Source organism: Oncorhynchus keta, chromosome 10 (assembly GCF_023373465.1).
Source record: "Oncorhynchus keta strain PuntledgeMale-10-30-2019 chromosome 10, Oket_V2, whole genome shotgun sequence".
NCBI lineage: Eukaryota > Metazoa > Chordata > Actinopteri > Salmoniformes > Salmonidae > Oncorhynchus > Oncorhynchus keta.
This window is the reverse complement of record NC_068430.1, coordinates 48176903-48198495: the sequence shown is the minus strand read 5'-3', so window position 1 is coordinate 48198495 and position 21593 is coordinate 48176903. Positions and strand designations below refer to the sequence as shown.

At 41.7% G+C, this 21593-nt stretch overlaps 1 protein-coding gene across 2 annotated transcripts; it reads left to right on the top strand.

The window, feature by feature from the left end:
- Positions 1–5454: 5454 nt before the first annotated feature.
- On the top strand, positions 5455–7714 carry LOC118388892 (cytochrome c oxidase subunit 6C-1-like). Of its 2 annotated transcripts, XM_052527237.1 has the most exons (5): positions 5552–5622; positions 6298–6424; positions 6525–6639; positions 6870–7001; positions 7613–7714. In XM_052527237.1, the coding sequence occupies exons 2-4, from the start codon at positions 6363–6365 to the stop codon at positions 6993–6995; spliced, it is 303 nt and encodes a 100-aa protein (XP_052383197.1). In that variant the 5' UTR covers positions 5552–5622; positions 6298–6362; the 3' UTR covers positions 6996–7001; positions 7613–7714. The 2 variants fall into 2 exon arrangements, with proteins under 2 accessions (XP_035634352.1, XP_052383197.1); XM_035778459.2 differs by lacking the exon at positions 6298–6424 and having other exon boundaries at positions 5455–5622.
- Positions 7715–21593: the final 13879 nt, after the last annotated feature.

The window sequence follows — 21593 nt, the reverse complement described above, 5'->3', positions numbered from 1 at the left end:
TGTAGTTCTAATTAAATGATAATGGCTGAAGTTAATTTGTTCTTAATGTAGGACATCAAATGATCAGATTTGGATGAGTTGGCTGCAATGTGGCAGCAGAACTTCAGTCAATATCAGCAACGGATATTGGTTATTGTCATGTTCGTCATAATGATGAGACCAAGGTGCAGCATGTGTAGAGTTCCACATATTTTAATAAACTGAAACTCACTATACAAAACAACAAAGCACAACCGAAACGTGCCGCTATACAAAATAGTGCTGACAGGCAACTACACATAGTCAAGTTCCCACACCAGAAAGTGGGGGAAAAAAGGCTACCTAAATATGATCCCCAATCAGAGACAACGATAAACAGCAGGCCAACATAGACATACAAAAAACCCTAGACATACAAAAATCTAGAGAACCCACCCTAGTGTATATAAACAGAGATATCTAAGATCACAGTTATTAGTGAAGTGTCAGTAAAGTGTTTCTAAAAAAACAACATTAACACCAAGACAAGCAATATAGATTGTATAATTTAATTTTAATGATCATTAAGTGAACAATAAAAAGCCAATATAGAAATACAGTACATTTGGAAAGTATTCTGACCCCTTAACTTTTTCCACATTTTGTTACATTAGAGCCTTATTCTAAAATGTATTAAATAAAAAAAAATATAGCGTCATACCCAAAAAGGCTCTATGGTGTAATCGCTGCCAAAGCTGCTTCAGCAAAGTACTGAGTAAAGGGTCATAAATGTAATATTACATTTTTCTTTATACATTTGTAAAAATGTCAACCTCTTTTTGCTTTCTCATTATGGGGTATTGTGTGTAGATTGATGAGGGGGAAAAAATGATTGTATCCATTTTTTAATAAGGCTGTAACATAATAAAATGTGGAAAAAGTCAAGGGGACTGAATACGTTCCGAATGCACTGTACAAACAATACAGCAGATGTAAGTAGATCATTCTTAAATGTTAAAGTGCAGTTACATTTTCAAACACTCAATTGCTACTGTAGTTTAGTGCTACTAGATACAATTATGTATCGTAAAAATGTTTTTATACAACACCGAAATGTGGGGAATTCACAATACCAGAGTTCATGAATTCCCTAAAGGCATTGTAGGTGCTATGAAGAGGGAGCCTTAGTGTGACAGCACACGTGTTTGCCTCTGGGTACTTTTTCTTCTGCTGCCCAGCGAGACGTCTTAAAGGCCTCTACATTTGGATTTATCTGGGGGAATGTTTCCCCCAAAACCTTCAAGAAGCTGCTCTCCTCCTGACCATAGGGCACTTTGATCTCCCTCACAGGATACTCTAAAGATACTGTGATACGGAAACATGATTTCAATCTTATAAAAAGTATCCTAATATAAAACAGGGAAATCGTCCATAATCTTTAAATCAGTAAAATAACCTAGAACAAGTCTATGTTTAATCACAAGATAGAGTCACACCTAGCTTACTTACAAAACAAGCACTGTGCATCGCACTCTGCCTCATGCACTACATGGATATAGGGAAAATGTACCTATCCTGTTCAGCTGCTGGATGGTAGGGTTAGCGATCAGGCAAACCCTCATAGTTATCAACCTGCTTCTCCAGGTTTTCCGCCTTTGGACTCCAGCATTATTCTGTCTCCTGAACGATTGAAATCTGACATGTGCAAATGTTATAAAAATGACAATAATGACACTCAGCATAATCGACACCGTCCATACTCGCACACCCCACGGTAGCTGTTGCAATCATTAGCAAGCTAACGTAATTGTGTTGTGCCGGTTAATGTTGGTTTTTACCAGGTATTACCTAACCTACCAGAATTAATCCTACCTTTGAACCACACAATCCTCCTGGGGTGGTTGTAAAGGTGGTTGCACTTAGCTGGCAAAACTTAAAAAGCAGTCTCTCATGTTTTCAAGGTTCGACATGACTTAGTCGTTTGTTGGTGATGATGAATGAGAAGCTTTACATATAGTGATTGGCCAACATTTGCATATAGTTTACATATTATTTGACACGTCAAATAGTGTTATTTGATGCGTCAAATAGTGTTATTTGACACACAAAGACCCAAACGGCGTTCCATTGGATACCACAGTTATTAAAAGTCTTATTGAAACATTCAATGAAAGTTATGAAAAAACCTCCAAATAACCTTTAAATGTCATTGAAAACACTCATAACATTTGGAGAATGTCCTCTGAACATTATTTAATTACCTTCAAATAACCTATCATTTTAATTCTCAGAACGTGAATAAAACCTGGACAACTTTCAGGGAACCATAGTGAAATATTATCAGAACCTCCCTGCAATCTAAAAATGTACGTTCCCAGAACAGGCTAAATGTTCATTTCTGTTCTCAGAATATTTTTTTAAAAAAAGTTCAGTTTTACCTGTCAGGAAACATATGGCTTCATTCCCAGAACCAATGGAAACCCAAAAACATCTGTTCCCATAATCTCCAAGGAACCAAATGTGCTAGCTAATTGGCCTACAAATGCATAGGCCTACATCATATGCATTGTGACAGCACTGTTAAGCCATTGGCACATTGGGATTTTGTGTCTGAGAATTTCGATGGAGCTAATACTTTGTCAATAGAAGTCATCCATGCTGGATGAATGACAACAGATGATGTCCGACAAAAAACTCACAACACTTGAAGATTCTAAAGTCGGATGACTTTTCAGCAGGGTAGCATGCCCAGTAAAGTCAGGACAGGGGTCCAGCTGCAGTCAGAACAGCAGCATGACCAGGTGGACTGGGGACAGGAACAGCCAGGAATTATCAGGCCAGTTCGTTCTCAGGTTGGGTTGATTGAAATGTGGGGTAGAACTCGCACAAAAGCCAGGCCCTATAGAGTACCACAGTATGAGTCTTAATACCAATAAAACCTAGCGGTCTAGAAGGGAAATGGTTCCAATCATTTTTCCACCATTAATTTTTCCATAGGGGATTTTAGAAACACTTTAAAAAAAGGGCTGTGTTTCGTGTAGGCTTACCCTGGCATGACCTTTTGATACAAGTCTCTAGGACAAGGTGAGTTTTATCAATATATCTGCCTGTATTTACCCTCCCAAAAAATGAAATGCTAATTAGCTGCTAATGTGGCTATCATAAAGAACTATAAATGTCATAATGATCTAGACAAGACTGACGAATCAAGGCAAAGGTTAGAATCTCTGGATTAACTATGTAATCTTAGCTAAAGGTAGTAATTAATAAATTGCCAACATTTATTTAAATGGACAATTTTGTAAACTGTCCTGTGCAAGTTCTGAATTGACACAATCCCTGTTAACAAAGAGATGATGTGCAGGAGCTTGCAGGGTTTTGTTGTTTTGTTATACTGAAGTACTGAAATTCCCACAAAAGAACATTGTTTCTTAACATGCTCTGAACAATGAGAACATTACTTTAAATAGAACCATGAGGAAACCTGTAGGAAACTTGATACTGAAGTAGATATGGTTCTCAGTATGTGCTAGCTGGGTATCCTGCACCATTCCCAGAACATTGTGGGAAGGTTATATGCAAAATAACTATAGGATAACCACGCTCTCACCAAGCTCAGAATGTTTTGTACTCGCTGGGTACCTTCACTGCCACCAGTGTAGTGTCTGAATTAATCTATGAAATGTAATTTAAGGATGGAACTTCACGTTGAAGATTTACAGTACTTGACTCAGTCTACAAAAATAATCACCACTCATTGTTCAACTAGTCTCCACTATCTATACCATAGGCATCAGTGGAGGCTACTGAGGGGAGGACGGCTCATAATAATTGCTGGAATGGAGTTAATGAAATGGTATCTGACATATCAAACATGTGATTTCCATGTGGTTGACGCCATTCCATTTACTCCATCTCAGCCATAATTATATGCTGTCCTCACCTCAACAGCCTCCTCTGATAGACATTAAAACCAGTAGTTAGTTATAGCGCTGATGGCGCATGATGCCGGAAGTATTTGAATTTGAAACGTGCCATATTGCTGAATGGGGTTGAATGGCACCAAAAACATTGCTAAGGATCATGGTGAAAGTGGCCGTAACTAGCAAAGGATCATGGTCGATGTAGTTATTTTCACCCTGCCTGAGCGACACATGCAAAAAGCGTGCATATGAGGGCGCAAGCCCGTGGTCCTGTGTGACATTTATTTTTATTTTTTCCTGTGTGACTAAATGTAGTAGCCAGAATGGATCACTATTTTAAAAAATATCTCTATTTTTAGCGAACTTTTAAATTATTCACTGTGTGGAACGAATTTGATCATATATTTTTTTAATTGCCCAAAATACGTGTAATTTTGGGGGGTTGGCCATTCTGACGATAGTCATTTACATGTATTTTCTAGGGCTGAACAGGGCTTTTAGCACTGCTAGCAGCAAGAGCTCATGATTTCACTCTCCAGACCAGACACTGGGGGCCTGGTCTATACCAAGGGGCCAGGTTTCCAGTCTAGAAGCACGGTTTAGACTGCACTTACAGTTTTGCTTCAATTTCCATAAACGGCCACATAGAGAAGTCAAGTTTTAAAATTCCTAATAAAACATCAGCTTTGTGCACAAAACATCCGTTGAAATATTGAAATAATTGTCACGGAGGCAATGATTTTTTTTTTCATCACTCACACCGACGATATTAAGATCTTATATTCATCCAATATCTGCCATGTTTTTGGATGACGTAATGATTACATAGCTAATCGTGCTGCTCGCTCATGGGATGTTGGACGGTATAAACAGGATGAACCCTGGATTTAGAAGGTTCATGAATCGGCCTATGCAAATGTCAGTAAATTACCTTGAAAACAAGGTCGGATATCTTGGACACAGTCTCTAATTAATATTATACCTCTATGGTCTATACACCTTGAGTCATTGATGCCAGTAAAAAACCGTGTGCAAGAGCAATGTCATCATCAGGTATACTGATATATTTAATGTTTTTTTAAATATTTTATGTTAGTTTATTGTACCATAAAGAATATAAGCAGGAATCATTAGGGCTGCTAACCATATGCCTAACCATAACCTTTAAATTAAGACCAAAAAGCTTGTTTTTGTTTCCATTAATGTTTCTAGTACAAACCAAGATAATCCCTCTGCAAAACCAATTCCTTCCATCACCCGTCCCTTTTCCCTTTCCCTTTTGTGCCACAACGTCAAAGATTTTCATAACTAAACCAAGATAGCCTGTCGTTTCCAATGGGAACAGATTAGTCATAGTGGGCAGAACAAGCAAGGAGGTGGGCAGAGCCAAACACGAATTAGCCTATTGACCCGTTCTAGCATACATCTGCATATGTCTGTTTTGGGAACAGATCAAATGTTTCATCAATGAGAACATTTGCAGAATGTAGGCCAAAATTCATCTTCCGGTTCCATCTTCTACAACTGCCCGTGGGCTTCCTCTCACTACCATATCTGTGAATATGAATAGGGAAACCGACCGACCTCCAGCACAGTAAGTGGCGGTGTATGCGCCTTTCAGTTGGTTGCGATCCGCCAATACAAATTTAAAGAAGAATAAATATTCCATGCGCATAAATCCGAAAGATCAACGCATCAGAGGTGGACTAACACATTTTGGTGAAGGTCGTGAGTGCTTATTGTAAGTATTTAGTAAATGTGAAACCAAATGCTTTCTATGAAACATGTACAGACAATATATACTTAGTTGTTTAAATGTTATGATTCTCTCCTTACATGGTCAATTTGTAATTGTCGACATTACCCGTTAGCAACAAACTAAGTTTGCTAAACCTATCTGTTCAATGTTGTGGGTGTAGTAGTTTATCTGTCAGAATACACATGTATATATATCTAGCCAATTGCAGCTAACATTTAGCTAATTATGTTGACTTTCTTTTCTTTACAAATATTAGCGGCCGACAGCGCTCATCTACCCAATGGCCAGGGTAGAAGGACCTACGTTAGCTAGCTAAGGAGCTTGTTAGCATTACATTTTACATTTGAGTCATGACATTGATAGTTTTGATGGTTTTCTGAAATTGTGACACTAAGGTAGGTAGGTAAGTAAGTCAACTATTGACATAACTAGCTGCCAGTAGTTAACGAATGTAGCATTCTGTACCAGCACACACATTGGCTAGACTGATATAGCCCATTAGAAAAAGTATGGCTAGCTATTTCTAAATAGAGGCATTTTACATACAATATATATGGATCACATTAGCCAATATCAATAGCATCACCAGCTTCAGATGGAGATATTCAACCATGTTTTTCTGAATTGCCAATCTGATTGGTGTCCTTTCTTTTGAAGGGGAATCTGCTAGCTACCACTTGGGATTGATCCAAATGTGACTTGGATGTTGGTCACGCAGCTAAATGCCTGATTTAATTTTCACCTCACAGCAAAGTCATTACAATCAACTTAAGTGTGACCTTAAGTACAACCAATATATTTCTTGATATAAGGACATTTCTGAAAGCAGCATTGTTGTACTTGAACGCAAGTCAATTATGTGCCATTTCTCTTCTGAACTCCAGGAATTCCACAATGTCTCTGGCTAAGCCTGCAATGCGAGGACTCCTTGGGAAGCGTCTGCGGTTCCATTTGCCCATTGCCTTCGCTCTGTCATTGGTGGCTGCAGCAGCTTTCAAGGTCAGCTGACAATCATGTTTTTGTTTAAGGTGGCCCGGGATTTCAGCAAGGTGGCCACCTTAACATTTTCGATGTAGGAAAAGCCCTGGGGAGAGAAGTTTGAAATGGAATGGTTAAAGTCCATCATGGAATTTGTCACATTGAATGGATATAATCAGCAACAGGCATGTGTTTGTATTCATAAGTAAATACTTCCTTCTGATGAGGTAATATTGTCTTTGTCTTCTCAGTATGGTGTAACAGAGCCCAGGAAACGGGCCTATGCCGATTTCTACAAACAATATGACACCACAAAGGAGTTCAACAACATGAGGGACGCTGGCGTTTTTGAAAGTGTCAGGCCAACTGGCAAATAAACCCCTGTGAGTATTTTGCAACCAATGAGGCATCATTTCATCTATCTATTAGGCCAGTGTTCTTCAATCCTTGTCCTGGAGGGCTGCAGTGGGTGCAAGCTTTTGTCCCAGCCAGCCCCACATTGGCACACCTCGGTTGTGTTCTGTAGGCACAAATCAGAACATTTGTCAAAATGTTCAACTTGTCCTGTAAGTGTGCAAATGTTTCTAAAATGTTTCAGAACATTGTTGCCTACTGTTGTTGTATTGTTGGAATACCTAGGATAGGATAAAGTAATCCTTCTCACCCCCCCTAAAAGATTTAGATGCACTATTGTAAAGTGGCTGTTCCACTGGATGTCATAAGGTGAATGCACCAATTTGTAAGTCGCTCTGGATAAGAGCGTCTGCTAAATGACTTAAATGTAAATGTACTGAATAAGCCCTTGAATTTGATAAACAAGGTCTCAACGATTTGTTGAGCCAAGTGTTTTTGGCGCTAACCTTAACAAGGAGGATAAAAGAATGCTGCAGTGCTCTTGGACCATGAGTGGATGGTTTTATAATAATGTGTCAATGTTATAGCTGCAATACTGCATTGTGTTATGTGTTATGATCTGTCCCTTTCTGTATTACAGCTGATGTCCCATTGTGCATTCCTGGTCTGATGTTCCAGCTCTGTGATTTACTCATCGAACACTGCGGTTATGTTCTCGTGAATAAATTATTCTCTATTGGTGCCAGTGCCTCATTATGATTAATCTGTGTTATTGTGATAAACTGTTTTGAAACATTTTTTATTAATAAGAATGCAACAATGCTTTCATTCCCAAAGAATACCGGGAGTGTGTTCATTACGTCTTGCAACGGAAACCATTTTACGAACCAAACCGAAGCAATCAGAAAGCTTTAGCAAAAAAATGTTTAGCAACAGAATCAGCATTTAAAAAATTACATTTCAGTTGAAGTCATGTGAGTAAAAGTTGTACTATAATAAAACAATCATGACAGCTGTGATGGAAACTAGAACTTTACATTTTTTAAATGGTAACAGAATTTGTTTGACATGGGATGTTTTTGTGTTGGGTAAAAACAATTATGTGAGAAATGCGACGTTACGCTTGTAGTCATGTGATAATGTGTGTGGTCCTCACACTAAGACTCAGGGAAACCATGTTTATTATTAGGCTATAGATTAAATATATGAATAACTTCCCAGGGTGGTGAGCCTGATGCCCCTTTCCAATAAATATTGAGGGTCTTATTGTGGAGACATTATCGATGCTTGACTGCAGTTTTCACAATCTCATGTACACTAGCCTACCCACAATGTATCTATAAACTGTTGGCTAGAGCACAAGTGCCAAGATCAGAGTAGGCCTATTTGCTATTTAATGCAACCGTTTTTGTGACGACAACTAGAGGTAGAGTTGAAAATGCAATGGGAACACATTGAACTTTTACTTCGTACATGAAAACGTAAGTGAAAGTACATGTGTGCAATTCGTCATCACGCACTGCTTTTTATCCTATCTTTATCTGTTTTCAGTCTGGTGGGAAAATGCACATTTTCTTTACATTGGGTTTATAATATACACATGAAAGTCTGTCGCCAATTGGATGGAAACCAGTTGTGTGATAGGGGATTTCTATAGGTCGTTATCATTAAAATGTCAAGGTGCTGAGCGTTAGATTTGCCTGGTGTGTGTGAGGGGACACCCAGCTCCAATACAATCATGCCATTTAAAAGGGAAAAAAACGTCCTGTAATTTACAGTGTCAAATAACCCGTGAGAATCTTTTTTTGTGAACACATTTTTAATTTTGGCTGTAAGGTTGGTAGCAGCATGGAAAATCGTTGTGGAAATCAGTTGCAACTCAAATCGACAATACAAAGCTCCCTCTGTGGCCTGGCTTGCTAGCTAGCAAGCAAGCGTTGCCACACACAACACCAAAGACAATATCAGCATGTAACGTAGCTAGTTGGCTCTAAAATAGCTTGAAACAAACTGCACTATCAATGTAGGGGTCTACAATCTCACCATGTTCAACCTGCAGATCAATGTCACTCGAGTTGCACTCTTAACATTCGCAACTGCAGATATACTTTTGAGGAGATGGGAAACGTTTCCCATTCTACGTTAATGAAACGTTCTCCAAGTTTCGAATTGGAGTCTTTTGGGCGCTAGATCAAAAAAACATTAGCCCGAATTTCAACAAGAAGTACAACATAAATATTTTCCGGGATGTGGGATAATTAACTTGCTTGCTATCTGTAGTACTGTATAGCTCTGGAATCGTTACATTTACATACGTTCGAGGGAAAATGGGGACGTTTCGCGACATATACACTGATTTTGAGATGGGATTGCGTGACGATTAATTTAGCAACTGCATGACAACGTGAACGCGATTAGGTTGACAGTCTGGATTCCTTTCTATAATATCCCTGGCAACGGCACCATGCAATGCACCTTGGCCTAAAGAGGCAGGCAAATAGGAAACGTGCTCGACACACTGTTAAACGAGAAATTCCTCGAGGTAGGAATGTCGCAAAAATATGATAAACGATTTATGACATGGCTATTATTGAATTCTGACATGTATGATAATGCGTTTTAGGATCTAAAAGCCGCATTCCTATTAACTTCCAGGGTAGTGAGAGCGACTTTATCACGCCGCTGCTTCATACCGCCCGGATGTCTGCCTGCTTGAACGCCAATACTTCAGATATACATGAAAATATGCAATTACATTTACATTACATTTAAGTCATTTAGCAGACGCTCTTATCCAGAGCGACTTACAAATTGGTGCATACACCTTATGACATCCAGTGGAACAGCCACTTGCATCTAAATCTTTTTTTTTTTTTTTTTTGGGGGGGTGAGAAGGATTACTTACCCTTACTTACCCTATCCTAGGTATTCCTTGAAGAGGTGGGGTTTCAGGTGTCTCCGGAAGGTGGTGATTGACTCCGCTGTCCTGGCGTCGTGAGGGGGTTTGTTCCACCATTGGGGGCCAGAGCAGCGAACAGTTTTGACTGGGCTGAGCGGGAACTGTACTTCCTCAGTGGTAGGGAGGCGAGCAGGCCAGAGGTGGATGAACGCAGTGCCCTTGTTTGGGTGTAGGGCCTTATCAGAGCCTGGAGGTACTGAGGTGCCGTTCCCCTCACAGCTCCGTAGGCAAGCACCATGGTCTTGTAGCGGATGCGAGCTTCAACTGGAAGCCAGTGGAGAGAGCGGAGGAGCGGGGTGACGTGAGAGAACTTGGGAAGGTTGAACACCAGACGGGCTGCGGCGTTCTGGATGAGTTGTAGGGGTTTAATGGCACAGGCAGGGAGCCCAGCCAACAGCGAGTTGCAGTAATCAAGACGGGAGATGACAAGTGCCTGGATTAGGACCTGCGCCGCTTCCTGTGTGAGGCAGGGTCGTACTCTGCGGATGTTGTAGAGCATGAACCTACAGGAACGGGACACCGCCTTGATGTTAGTTGAGAACGTCAGGGTGTTGTCCAGGATCACGCCAAGGTTCTTAGCGCTCTGGGAGGAGGACACAATGGAGTTGTCAACCGTGATGGCGAGATCATGGAACGGGCAGTCCTTCCCCGGGAGGAAGAGGAGCTCCGTCTTGCTGAGGTTCAGCTTGAGGTGGTGATCCGTCATCCACACTGATATGTCTGCCAGACATGCAGAGATGCGATTCGCCACCTGGTCATCAGAAGGGGGAAAGGAGAAGATTAATTGTGTGTCGTCTGCATAGCAATGATAGGAGAGACCATGTGAGGTTATGACAGAGCCAAGTGACTTGGTGTATAGCGAGAATAAGAGAGGGCCTAGAACAGAGCCCTGGGGGACACCAGTGGTGAGAGCGCGTGGTGAGGAGACAGATTCTCGCCACGCCACCTGGTAGGAGCGACCTGTCAGGTAGGACGCAATCCAAGCGTGGGCCGCGCCGGAGATGCCCAACTCGGAGAGGGTGGAGAGGAGGATCTGATGGTTCACAGTATCGAAGGCAGCCGATAGGTCTAGAAGGATGAGAGCAGAGGAGAGAGAGTTAGCTTTAGCAGTGCGGAGCGCCTCCGTGATACAGAGAAGAGCAGTCTCAGTTGAATGACTAGTCTTGAAACCTGACTGATTTGGATCAAGAAGGTCATTCTGAGAGAGATAGCGGTAGAGCTGGCCAAGGACGGCACGCTCAAGAGTTTTGGAGAGAAAAGAGAGAAGGGATACTGGTCTGTAGTTGTTGACATCGGAGGGATCGAGTGTAGGTTTTTTCAGAAGGGGTGCAACTCTCTTGAAGACGGGAGGGACGTAGCCAGCGGTCAGGGATGAGTTGATGAGCGAGGTGAGGTAAGGGAGAAGGTCTCCGGAAATGGTCTGGAGAAGAGAGGAGGGGATAGGGTCAAGCGGGCAGGTTGTTGGGCGGCCGGCCGTCACAAGACGCAAGATTTCATCTGGAGAGAGAGGGGAGAAAGAGGTCAGAGCATAGGGTAGGGCAGTGTGAGCAGAACCAGCGGTGTCGTTTGACTTAGCAAACGAGGATCGGATGTCGTCGACCTTCTTTTCAAAATGGTTGACGAAGTCATCTGCAGAGAGAGAGAGGGGGGGGATTCAGGAGGGAGGAGAAGGTGGCAAAGAGCTTCCTAGGGTTAGAGGCAGATGCTTGGAATTTAGAATGGTAGAAAGTGGCTTTAGCAGCAGAGACAGAGGAGGAAAATGTAGAGAGGAGGGAGTGAAAGGATGCCAGGTCCGCAGGGAGGCGAGTTTTCCTCCATTTCCGCTCGGCTGCCCGGAGCCCTGTTCTGTGAGCTCGCAAGGAGTCGTCGAGCCACGGAGCGGGAGGGAGGACCGAGCCGGCCTGGAGGATAGGGGACATAGGGAGTCAAAGGATGCAGTAAGGGAGGAGAGGAGGGTTGAGGAGGCAGAATCAGGAGATAGGTTGGAGAAAGTTTGAGCAGAGGGAAGAGATGATAGGATGGAAGAGGAGAGAGTAGCGGGGGAGAGAGAGCGAAGGTTGGGGGCGCGATACCATCCGAGTAGGGGCAGTGTGGGAAGTGTTGGATGAGAGCGAGAGGGAAAAGGATACAAGGTAGTGGTCGGAGACTTGGAGGAGTTGCAATGAGGTTAGTGGAAGAACAGCATCTAGTAAAGATGAGGTCAAGCGTATTGCCTGCCTTGTGAGTAGGGGGAAGGTGAGAGGGTGAGGTCAAAAGAGGAGAGGAGTGGAAAGAAGGAGGCAGAGAGGAATGAGTCAAAGGTAGACGTGGGGAGGTTAAAGTCGCCCAGAACTGTGAGAGGTGAGCCGTCCTCAGGAAAGGAGCTTATCAAGGCATCAAGCTCATTGATGAACTCTCCGAGGGAACCTGGAGGGCGATAAATGATAAGGATGTTAAGCTTGAAAGGGCTGGTAACTGTGACAGCATGGAATTCAAAGGAGGCGATAGACAGATGGGTAAGGGAGAAAGAGAGAAAGACCACTTGGGAGAGATGAGGATCCGGTGCCACCACCCCGCTGACCAGAAGCTCTCGGGGTGTGCGAGAACACGTGGGCGGACGAGGAGAGAGCAGTAGGAGTAGCAGTGTTATCTGTGGTGATCCATGTTTCCGTCAGTGCCAAGAAGTCAAGGGACTGGAGGGAGGCATAGGCTGAGATGAACTCTGCCTTGTTGGCCGCAGATCGGCAGTTCCAGAGGCTACCGGAGACCTGGAACTCCACGTGGGTCGTACGCGCTGGGACCACCAGATTAGGGTGGTCGCGGCCACGCGGTGTGGAGCGTTTGTATGGTCTGTGCAGAGAGGAGAGAACAGGGATAGACAGACACATAGTTGACAGGCTACAGAAAAGGCTACGCTAATGCAAGGAGATTGGAGTGACAAGTGGACTACACGTCTCGAATGTTCAGAAAGTTAAGCTTACGTAGCAAGAGTCTTATTGACTAAACTGATTAAAATGATACAGTACTGCTAAAGTAGGCTAGCTGGCAGTGGCTGCGTTGTTGACACTACACTAATCAAGTCGTTCCGTTGAGTGTAATAGTTTCTACAGTGCTGCTAATCGGGGCTAGCTGGCTAGCTAGCAGTGTTGTTTACGTTACGTTGCGTTAAAAGAACGACAATAGCTGGCTAGCTAACCTAGGAAATCGCTCTAGACTACACAATTATCTTTGAAACAAAGACGGCTATGTAGCTAGCTACGATCAAACAAATCAAACCGTTGTACTGTAATGAAATGAAATGAAAATGTGATACTAACTGTGGAGCGAGCGGAATGCGACCGGGTTGTTGTTGGCTAGCTGTTAGCTGTTAGCTGTTGGCTAGCTAGCAGAGTCTCCTACGTTAAGGACGACAAATAGCTGGCTAGCGAACCTCAGTGAATTAAGATAATCACTCCAAGGCTACACACACTAAACTACACAATTATCTTGGAAACAAAGACAGCTATGTAGCTAGCTAACACTAGACTAATCAAGTCGTACAGTTGAGTGAATAGCACTACAGTGATGCTAATCTGTGTGCGTTAGCTAGCGCTTGCTAGCTCCTGGGCGAATAGCAGTGAAGGCTACGTTAGGGCGACGAAATACGATAATTATGCAATTATCTCTGATACAAGGACGGCTATGTAGCTAGCTAAGAAGAATTGCTAAGATTAGACAAATCAACCGTTGTACTATAATGAAATGTAATGAAAAAGTTATACAACCTGCAGAGCGAAGTGCAATGACCCAGCGATTCGATAGAACGTCACTCGGAGATGCACAACAACAGTATTACATTCAAAACGGATGAACCATTCCTTTAAGGGATTGTTAAAGCTGCAATATGTAACCTTTTGGGCGACACAACCATATTCACATATTTATAAATAAATTATAGTCACTTATTGAAAGCAAGTCTAATGAGAGGTAGTTCTGATCTATATGCGATATTTCTATTCTTTCCGTTGTTAAATGTCGTTTTTGCCTCTTGCTTTCTGTTTTGTACACCAGTTTAAAACAGCTGAAAAAAACTATATTTTTAGTTATGCAAAGTATATTTCACAGCGTTTAGGTGGTATGATTATCTGCTGATTTGGTCACAAACTGAAATTAGGCGAACTATTAGAATTTTAGCAATCAGGAAATTGAGTGATTTCTACACAGTGCATCTTTAAATAAATGTGAATTATTTGGTTGTAATATCATCACATCTAGAAGAGCATTGTCAGAACTACACATTTCCGATTATTCCATGGAAAACCATAACACACATTTAGCTCAATTAGAGTTATACAGCAAGTAACTGCATGCTTTTCATGATCAGTAAAACATCAATTGATCATATAATTTCAGATATGTGAGGTTGCATCACGATATCTCTCAATATTGGCCACCGTATTTAAAAAATGGATCTCACAACGGGCCCCAGGATCTCACCACAGTATTTTTGTGCATTCAACCTGCCATCGATAAAATGAAATTGTGTTTGTTGTCTGTAGCTTATGCCTGCTAATACTATATCCCCACCACCATCATGGGGCACATCAGCAAACTGCTCGTCCACACAACGCCATACATGTGGATTGTGGTTGTGAGGCTGGTTGAACCTACTAAAAAATTCTCTAAAATGACATTGAAGGTGGCTTATAGTAGAGAAATTAACATTTAATTCTCTGGCAACAGTTCTGGTAGACATTCCTGCAGTCAGCATGCCAATTGCATGCTCCCTCAAAACTTGAGACATCTGTGGCATTGTATTGAGTGACAACTACACATAGAGTGGCCCTTTATTGTCCCCAGCACAAGGTGCACCTGTGTAATTACCATGCTGTTTAGTCAGCTTCTTGACATTCCACACCTGTTAAATGGATGGAATATCTTGGCATAGAAGAAATGCTCACTAATAGGGATGTAAAACAATATGTGCCCAGAATATGAGAGAAATAATGTTTTTGCGTATGGAACATTTCTGGGATCTTTTATTTCAGCTCATGAAAGATGGGACCAACACTTTACATGTTGCGTTCATATTTTTGTTCAGTGTATATGTGCCTGACAGGTTTGAGGGGTTTAGGTTAATTTCCCGTCCTTTGAGGGCTCTGCCTGTCAAGCAGAAGGGCGCATTTGCTGATGTACTGTCAGCTGATGTTAACTTTGCAAGCTACCGGTAGAAACTTTGTACACTTGTCCAAACATAGTGGTAAGAAGACCGAATATTCAACCAACATAAGCCTACCTAGTGACGTTAGCTAACCTTAACCCCTTTTTAACATTGTATTTAAGATTGTTTAATTACGATGGCTGCTGACAGACATGATAAACTACATTGATTGATGAACCACGTCAAATTAGCTAGCTAGCTAGCTAGCTAATAACAGATTTTGTATTTTTGGTATTTTATTAGGATCCCCGTTAGGTGTTGCAAAAGCAGCAGCTACTCTTCCTGGGGTCCACACAAAATATGAAACATGACATAATACATAATACAGAACATTAGTAGACAAGAACAGCTCAAGGTCAGAACTATATAAAAAAATATATATATATAAATATATAAATATATAATATACACACAAACCATCTAGGTCAAATAGGGGAGAAGCGTTGAGTCGTGAGGTGTTGCTTTATTTGTTTTTTTGAAACCAGGTTTGCTGTTTATTTGAGCAATGTGAGGATGGAAGGAAGTTTCATGCAATAAGGGCTCTATATAATACTCTATGCTTTCTTGAATTTGTTTTGGATTTGGGGACTGTGAAAAGACACCTGGTGGCATGTCTGGTGGGGTAAGTGTGTGTGTCAGAGCTGTGTGTAAGTTGACTATGCAAACAATGTAGGATTTCCAACACATTAATGTTTCTTATAAAAAGAAGAAGTGATGCAGTCAGTCGCTCCTCAGCTCTTAGCCAAGAGAGACTAGCATGCATAGTATTTGTATCAACCCTCTGATTTACAATGAAGAGCAAAACGTGCCACTCTGTTCCGGGCCAGCTGCAGCTGAACTAGGTCTTTCTTGCAGCACTGGACCACACGACTGGACAACAATCAAGATTAGACAAAACTAGAGCCTGCAGAACCTGGTTTTTGGAGTGTGGTGTCAAAAAAGCAGAGCATCTCTTTATTACGGACAGACCTCTCCCCATCTTTACAACCATTGAATCAACAGTTGAAGTTGGAAGTTTATACATACACCTTAGCCAAATAAGAAAAAGGGAGAGAAAGAAGAAGCCATATCTCAGACTCACCAATAAAAGAAAATATTAAGATGTCCAGACACTGGACGGAGGAACTCTGCCTAGAAGGCCAGCATCCCGGAGTCGCCTCTTCACTGATGACGTTGAGACTGGTGTTTAGTGGGTACTATTTAATGAAGCTGCCAGTTGAGGACTTGTGACACTAATGTACTTGTCCTCTGGCTCAGTTGTGCACCGGGACCTCCCACTCCACTTTCTATTCTGGTTAGAGCTGTTCTGTGAAGGGAGTAGTACACAGCACTGTACGAGATCTTCAGTTTCTTGGCAATTTCTCGCAATGAATGGCCTTCATTTCTCAGAACAAGAATAGACTGATGAGTTTCAGGCCATTTTGAGCCTGTAATCAAACCCACAAATGCTGATGCTCCAGATACTCAACTAGTTTAAAGAAGGCCAGTTTTATTGCTTCTTTAATCAGGACAACAGTTTTCAGTTGTGCTAACATAATTGCAAAATGGTTTTCTAATGATCAATTAGCCTTTTAAAATGATTAACTTGGATTATCTAACACAACGTGCCATTGGAATACAGGAGTGATGGTTGCTGATAACGGGCCTCTGTACTCCTATGTAGATATTCCATAAAAAATCAGCCGTTTCTAGCTACAATAGTCTACACTGTATTTCTGATCAATTTGATGTTATTTTAATGGACAAAAATGTTGCTTTTCTTTCAAAAACAAGGACATTTTCCAAGTGACCCCATACTTTTGAACGGTAGTGTAAGTTTTTTCATCAGCAAACTATGATCAATAAAGTCAAAAGCTGCACAAACGTCTAACAAAACAGTCAATCATAAGTCATTTGTGTAAGTGCCGTGCTTGTTGAATGTCCTTCCCTATGTAACAGTATAACTTTAGTCCGTCCCCTCGACCATACCCGGGCTCGAACTAGGGACCCTCTGCACACATCAACAACATTCACCCACGAAGCATCGCTACCCATCGCTCCACAAAAGAGCAAGGGGAACCACTACTTCAAGGTCTAAGAGCATGTGACGTCACCGATTGAAACGTTATTTAGCGAGCACCACTGCTAACTAGCTAGCCGTTTCACATCCGTTACACTATAAGCATGCTAAAAGCCTGTTGTTAATTTGTTTACAGTAAAATACCATTGTATCTGGTCAAACAACATTTTTTTTCAAAAGTTTACTAAGGGTTGGTGACAGGCTGATTGGTGTCTGAGAAATTCTATAGGAAGAGAGAGACTGCAGATTCATTCAAACAACAATTTTATAAGATTAGCAAAAATGAAGCAATCAACCATAACCAAGAAGGGCTTAACAGCTTAACAAACATAACCGGGTCTCTGCTTTAATAGTGAAAATACAACCCCTTCCTGTGTACATGGCAGTCAGCAGATAGTGTGTAAAAGGTATTAGTTGTCTGTGCAGACTTTAAGATAGCACAAGGTTGATAACCCGAGGGCTCAACCGTCTAACTGCATCCACAACATCAAACACTATATTGTACCCCTTTCTGCAAGGTTCAATACTTGTGACTTTCTGTAGATAGTAATCCCACGGGATGTCACATGCTACAGTTGCACCCAAACGGCTTTTAGCTGTAAGCCCAGTCTTATGATTAAGTCACACCAAGACAAGTTTGTATCAGGTTAGAAAAAACACTAGCATAAAACAAAAGACTATTCTTTAAGCAGTAAAACACAGGAGAGCATGACTAATTCTGTAATTTTCCATTGCATAACCTCCCTTTTGATACTAAGTCTCAACCTAATAGAAAATGACTTAGTTTCAAAACTTTCACATAATGCAATTCATTCTCAGAAGGGGGAAAGGAACATATGAATTTAAACGTCAGTACATACTTTATCACCACACACAAGGCAATTGTTTCGTTGAGACTGTTCATATGGCCTGTTGTCCATTTGTGTACAGTAAAATAGCATTGTATCTGGTCAAACAGTTTTTTTCTCTAAAAGTTTACTAAGGGTTGGTGACAGGCTGATTAATCGGCTACTTGAGCCAGTAAAGGTGGCTTTACTATTCTTAGGTAGCGGAATGACTTTTGCTTCCTTCCAGGCCTGAGGGCACACACTTTCTAGTAGGCTTAGATTGAAGATATGGCAAATAGGAGTGGCAATATCATCCGCTATTATCCTCAGTAATCTTCCCATCCAAGTTGTCAGACTCCGGTGGCTTGTCATTGTAGATAGACCAATAAAGATTCACCTCTTCCACACTCACTTTACGGAATTCAAAATTACACTGTTATCTTTCATAATTTGATCAGTTATACATGGATTTGTTGTGCCAGCATTTTCTGCTGGCATGTCATGCCTTAGTTTGCTGATCTAAAATTATTAAAGTAATATGCGATTTCAGTGAGTTTTGGGATGAATGAGCCACCTGATTCAATTAATTTTGGATCTGAGTTTTCCTTTTTGCCCAACATTTTAAGGTGCTCTAAAGCTTTTTACTATCAATCTTTATAAAATGTATCTTTGTTTCATAGTATTGTTTATTATTTCTATTCCGTTTAGTCACATAATTTCTCAATTTGCAGTATGCTTGCCAATCTATTGTGCAGTCAGACTTATTTACCATTCCTTTTGCCGCTCAACCATACCATTTTTAAATTCCTCATCCATTCACAGGGATTTAACAGTTTTTACAGTCATTTTCTTAATGGGTGCATGCTTATTAGTAACTGGAATAAGCAATGTCTTAAATATGTCAAGTGCAGCATCTGGTTGCTCATCAATACACACCACAGAAAAACAAATATTCTTTACATCAACAACATAGAAGTTACTACAAAACTGTGTATTACCTCTTGTACACTACATTAGGCCCAGCCTTTGGAACTTCGGTTTTCCTAGATATGCCTGCTATATTGTGATCACTACGTCCTATGAATTTGGATACTGTTTTAAAGCAAATTTCTGCAGCATTAGTAAATATGTGATCAATACATGTTGATGATTTAATTCCTGTGCTGTTTGTAACTACCCTGGTAGGTTGACTGATAACCTGAACCAGGTTGCAGGCACTAGTTGCCGTTTGCAGCTCACACAATTTGTGGAACCTTTCACGGGCCCACAAGAAGCAGGATAGCATACTCCCGCAGCTCCCAGTGATAGGTCCAGTCCTCCCACAGCAGGCAGAGCCCCGTCAGACCCAGAGAGAGGGAAAGGAGCCAAACTCAAAGACAAAGTCGCTGTTAGAGTCAGCATAGCTGTCGCAGACACAGGCAGTCCAAGTAAAGAAGGCACTGGTAGATTAGGCACCAGGGCAGCAAAGTTGTTCTTCATGTCGATTTGCTCCAGACCTCTCTCAGACACTCTACTCCATTTAGCAGGATGCCACTGCCTTCGGTTTCCACGACTTGTGACATGGGACCAGCACTGATTGGAACAATCCTCTTACTGTTCTCCGTCTACTCCACTAGAAGATGGAGGAGGAGAAGCAGATGAAGCCGACTTCCTTGGCAGACAAGTTCCAGGTAGCACAGGCCACCCGGATAGGGACAGATGACAAGAAGGGGATACATCCATCAAGCTCAAGCAACGTCCAGCCACAGGAGTTGAGAACGTTCCAGTTTGCGTTTTCCCCATAAGTTCACGCAGAATTGACTTTTGCTTGCTAAGGATAGCATCCTCACTCCTGTAATCCTCCGCAAGCAAACAATTGGCGCATTGGAACTCAATTAGCACATTGGAACACAATATTGTCCCGGACAAGAGTGTAAATTTAGATTTTTTTTATTTAACCCAGTAAGTTGACTGAGAACACATTCTTAATTACAGTAACAACCTGGGGAATAGTTAAAGGGGAGAGGACATGATTGAGCCAATTGTAAGCTGGGGATGATTACAATTGGCTCATTCATTCAGGTGATGGTATGAGGGCCAGATTGAGAATTTAGCCAGGACACTGGGGTTAACACCCCTGTCGCGATACGAAACCTTCAGCCCCGCCCCTTGGCCGGCAGCGGGGTTGCTAGAGTTGGTTAGCGTCCCGTTCCCTGGATTGGACAGGGCACTATAGGTACTTCAGGTTATCTCGGTATAACCAGGACCGCTCGCGTAGCCCTGCCTCTCTTTCTATATCGAAGCGTTTTCCGCGTAGAGAGGTCTTTTGCCTTGTCACTCTCAACGGTCTAGCTCTAGCTGGGATGTGTGAACCCCACCTTTATCCTCTAGACTCTTTGTTTCACCACTAATTGGTCCTTGAGTTATTATTAAGCACTAGTCCTACCAGTCTCTATATGATTTCCCTGTGGTTGAGTGTTTCCCCTCTGTGATGTATCTAGTTTAAAGTGTGAGGACCTTTAGTCAACTTAGTCTCACTACTCTGCCCGTCGGCTATGTATCGCTTGGAAAATAAAACTTAGATAGATCGATAAGACAATTAAATGAATCACTACTGGACACACCTTCCTCTTTGTCTTTTAATAGTAACTCATTCTGTCATAGAGTACTGATCTCCGTTTCCAGTGTCCCGGTAGCGGGGAGTGTCAGAGTTGTTATCTCCCGTGCCGTTAACTGTCTTTGAGAGAACCGTTTACTCGAGACAAAATAAGACTACCGTTTATTTTTGAAAACACTCTGTTTTTTGTCTTTTACAATCAAACACACTTCAAAATACACAATTGTTACTCGGTCACACACAGCGTTAATCAAAAACATGCAATTGACTTAATGCTCTTATAAAATGCCTGGCACAATGATAACACTTATCTCTATATTAAATACTTATAATAGTTATTTAATTACCTTTGAGAGATGACGAGGAGACCCACAAGATCAGGAGCAGAGTTTCAATCGGTCAGAGTTCTTATAGAATTTAGTTAGTAGCGACTCCCCTCTACTGGCTGAGAGGTTGACTTGGAGTCGGTGCTTTACTAAATTGAGAGATTCAAGTTTGGACTGGATGAGAGAACCCGCTGGTGATTCCCTGCCCCAAATGGAATACAAAAAAGTCTGTGTCCGCAACGAGGTCGGGATGCTGAGCTCAATCGAGAGGTTCCGGAGAACACTTCTGGATATATTTGCATCAACACCCTGGCGCAAAATCACAGGGTCAATTCAGACATCCATAAGAGAAAGCAAGGGATAACCTTAAGGTCTAGAGTGGCTCTCAACCCCGTTGAACTACCGCAGTGTCAGTGGCCCGCAACAAGGTCGAGATGCTGAGCTCAATCGAGAGGTTCCGGAGAACACTTCTGGATATATTTGCATCAGCACCCACGCGCCTGGCGCAAAGCGACAAAACAACTGGTCAATAGTTAAACGGTATATCGGAGAGTCACTTCTCAGATCCAACAAGTTAGAATCTTTTAAGTAATTTGAGTCAGGTGTCAATTTACCCGAAGTCAAATGGTTGTCTAAATGAATTCAGAATTCAAGAATAATATAATAATAATATAA

Coding starts and splice junctions, on each gene's coding strand:
- LOC118388892 (XM_035778459.2), top strand. CDS start 5,549: ATGCGCATAAATCCGAAAGATCAACGCATCAGAGGTGGACTAACACAT. Junction 5,623..6,524: donor GAAGGTCGTGAGTGCTTATT/GTAAGTATTTAG, acceptor TCTGAACTCCAG/GAATTCCACAATGTCTCTGG. Junction 6,640..6,869: donor TGGCTGCAGCAGCTTTCAAG/GTCAGCTGACAA, acceptor TTGTCTTCTCAG/TATGGTGTAACAGAGCCCAG.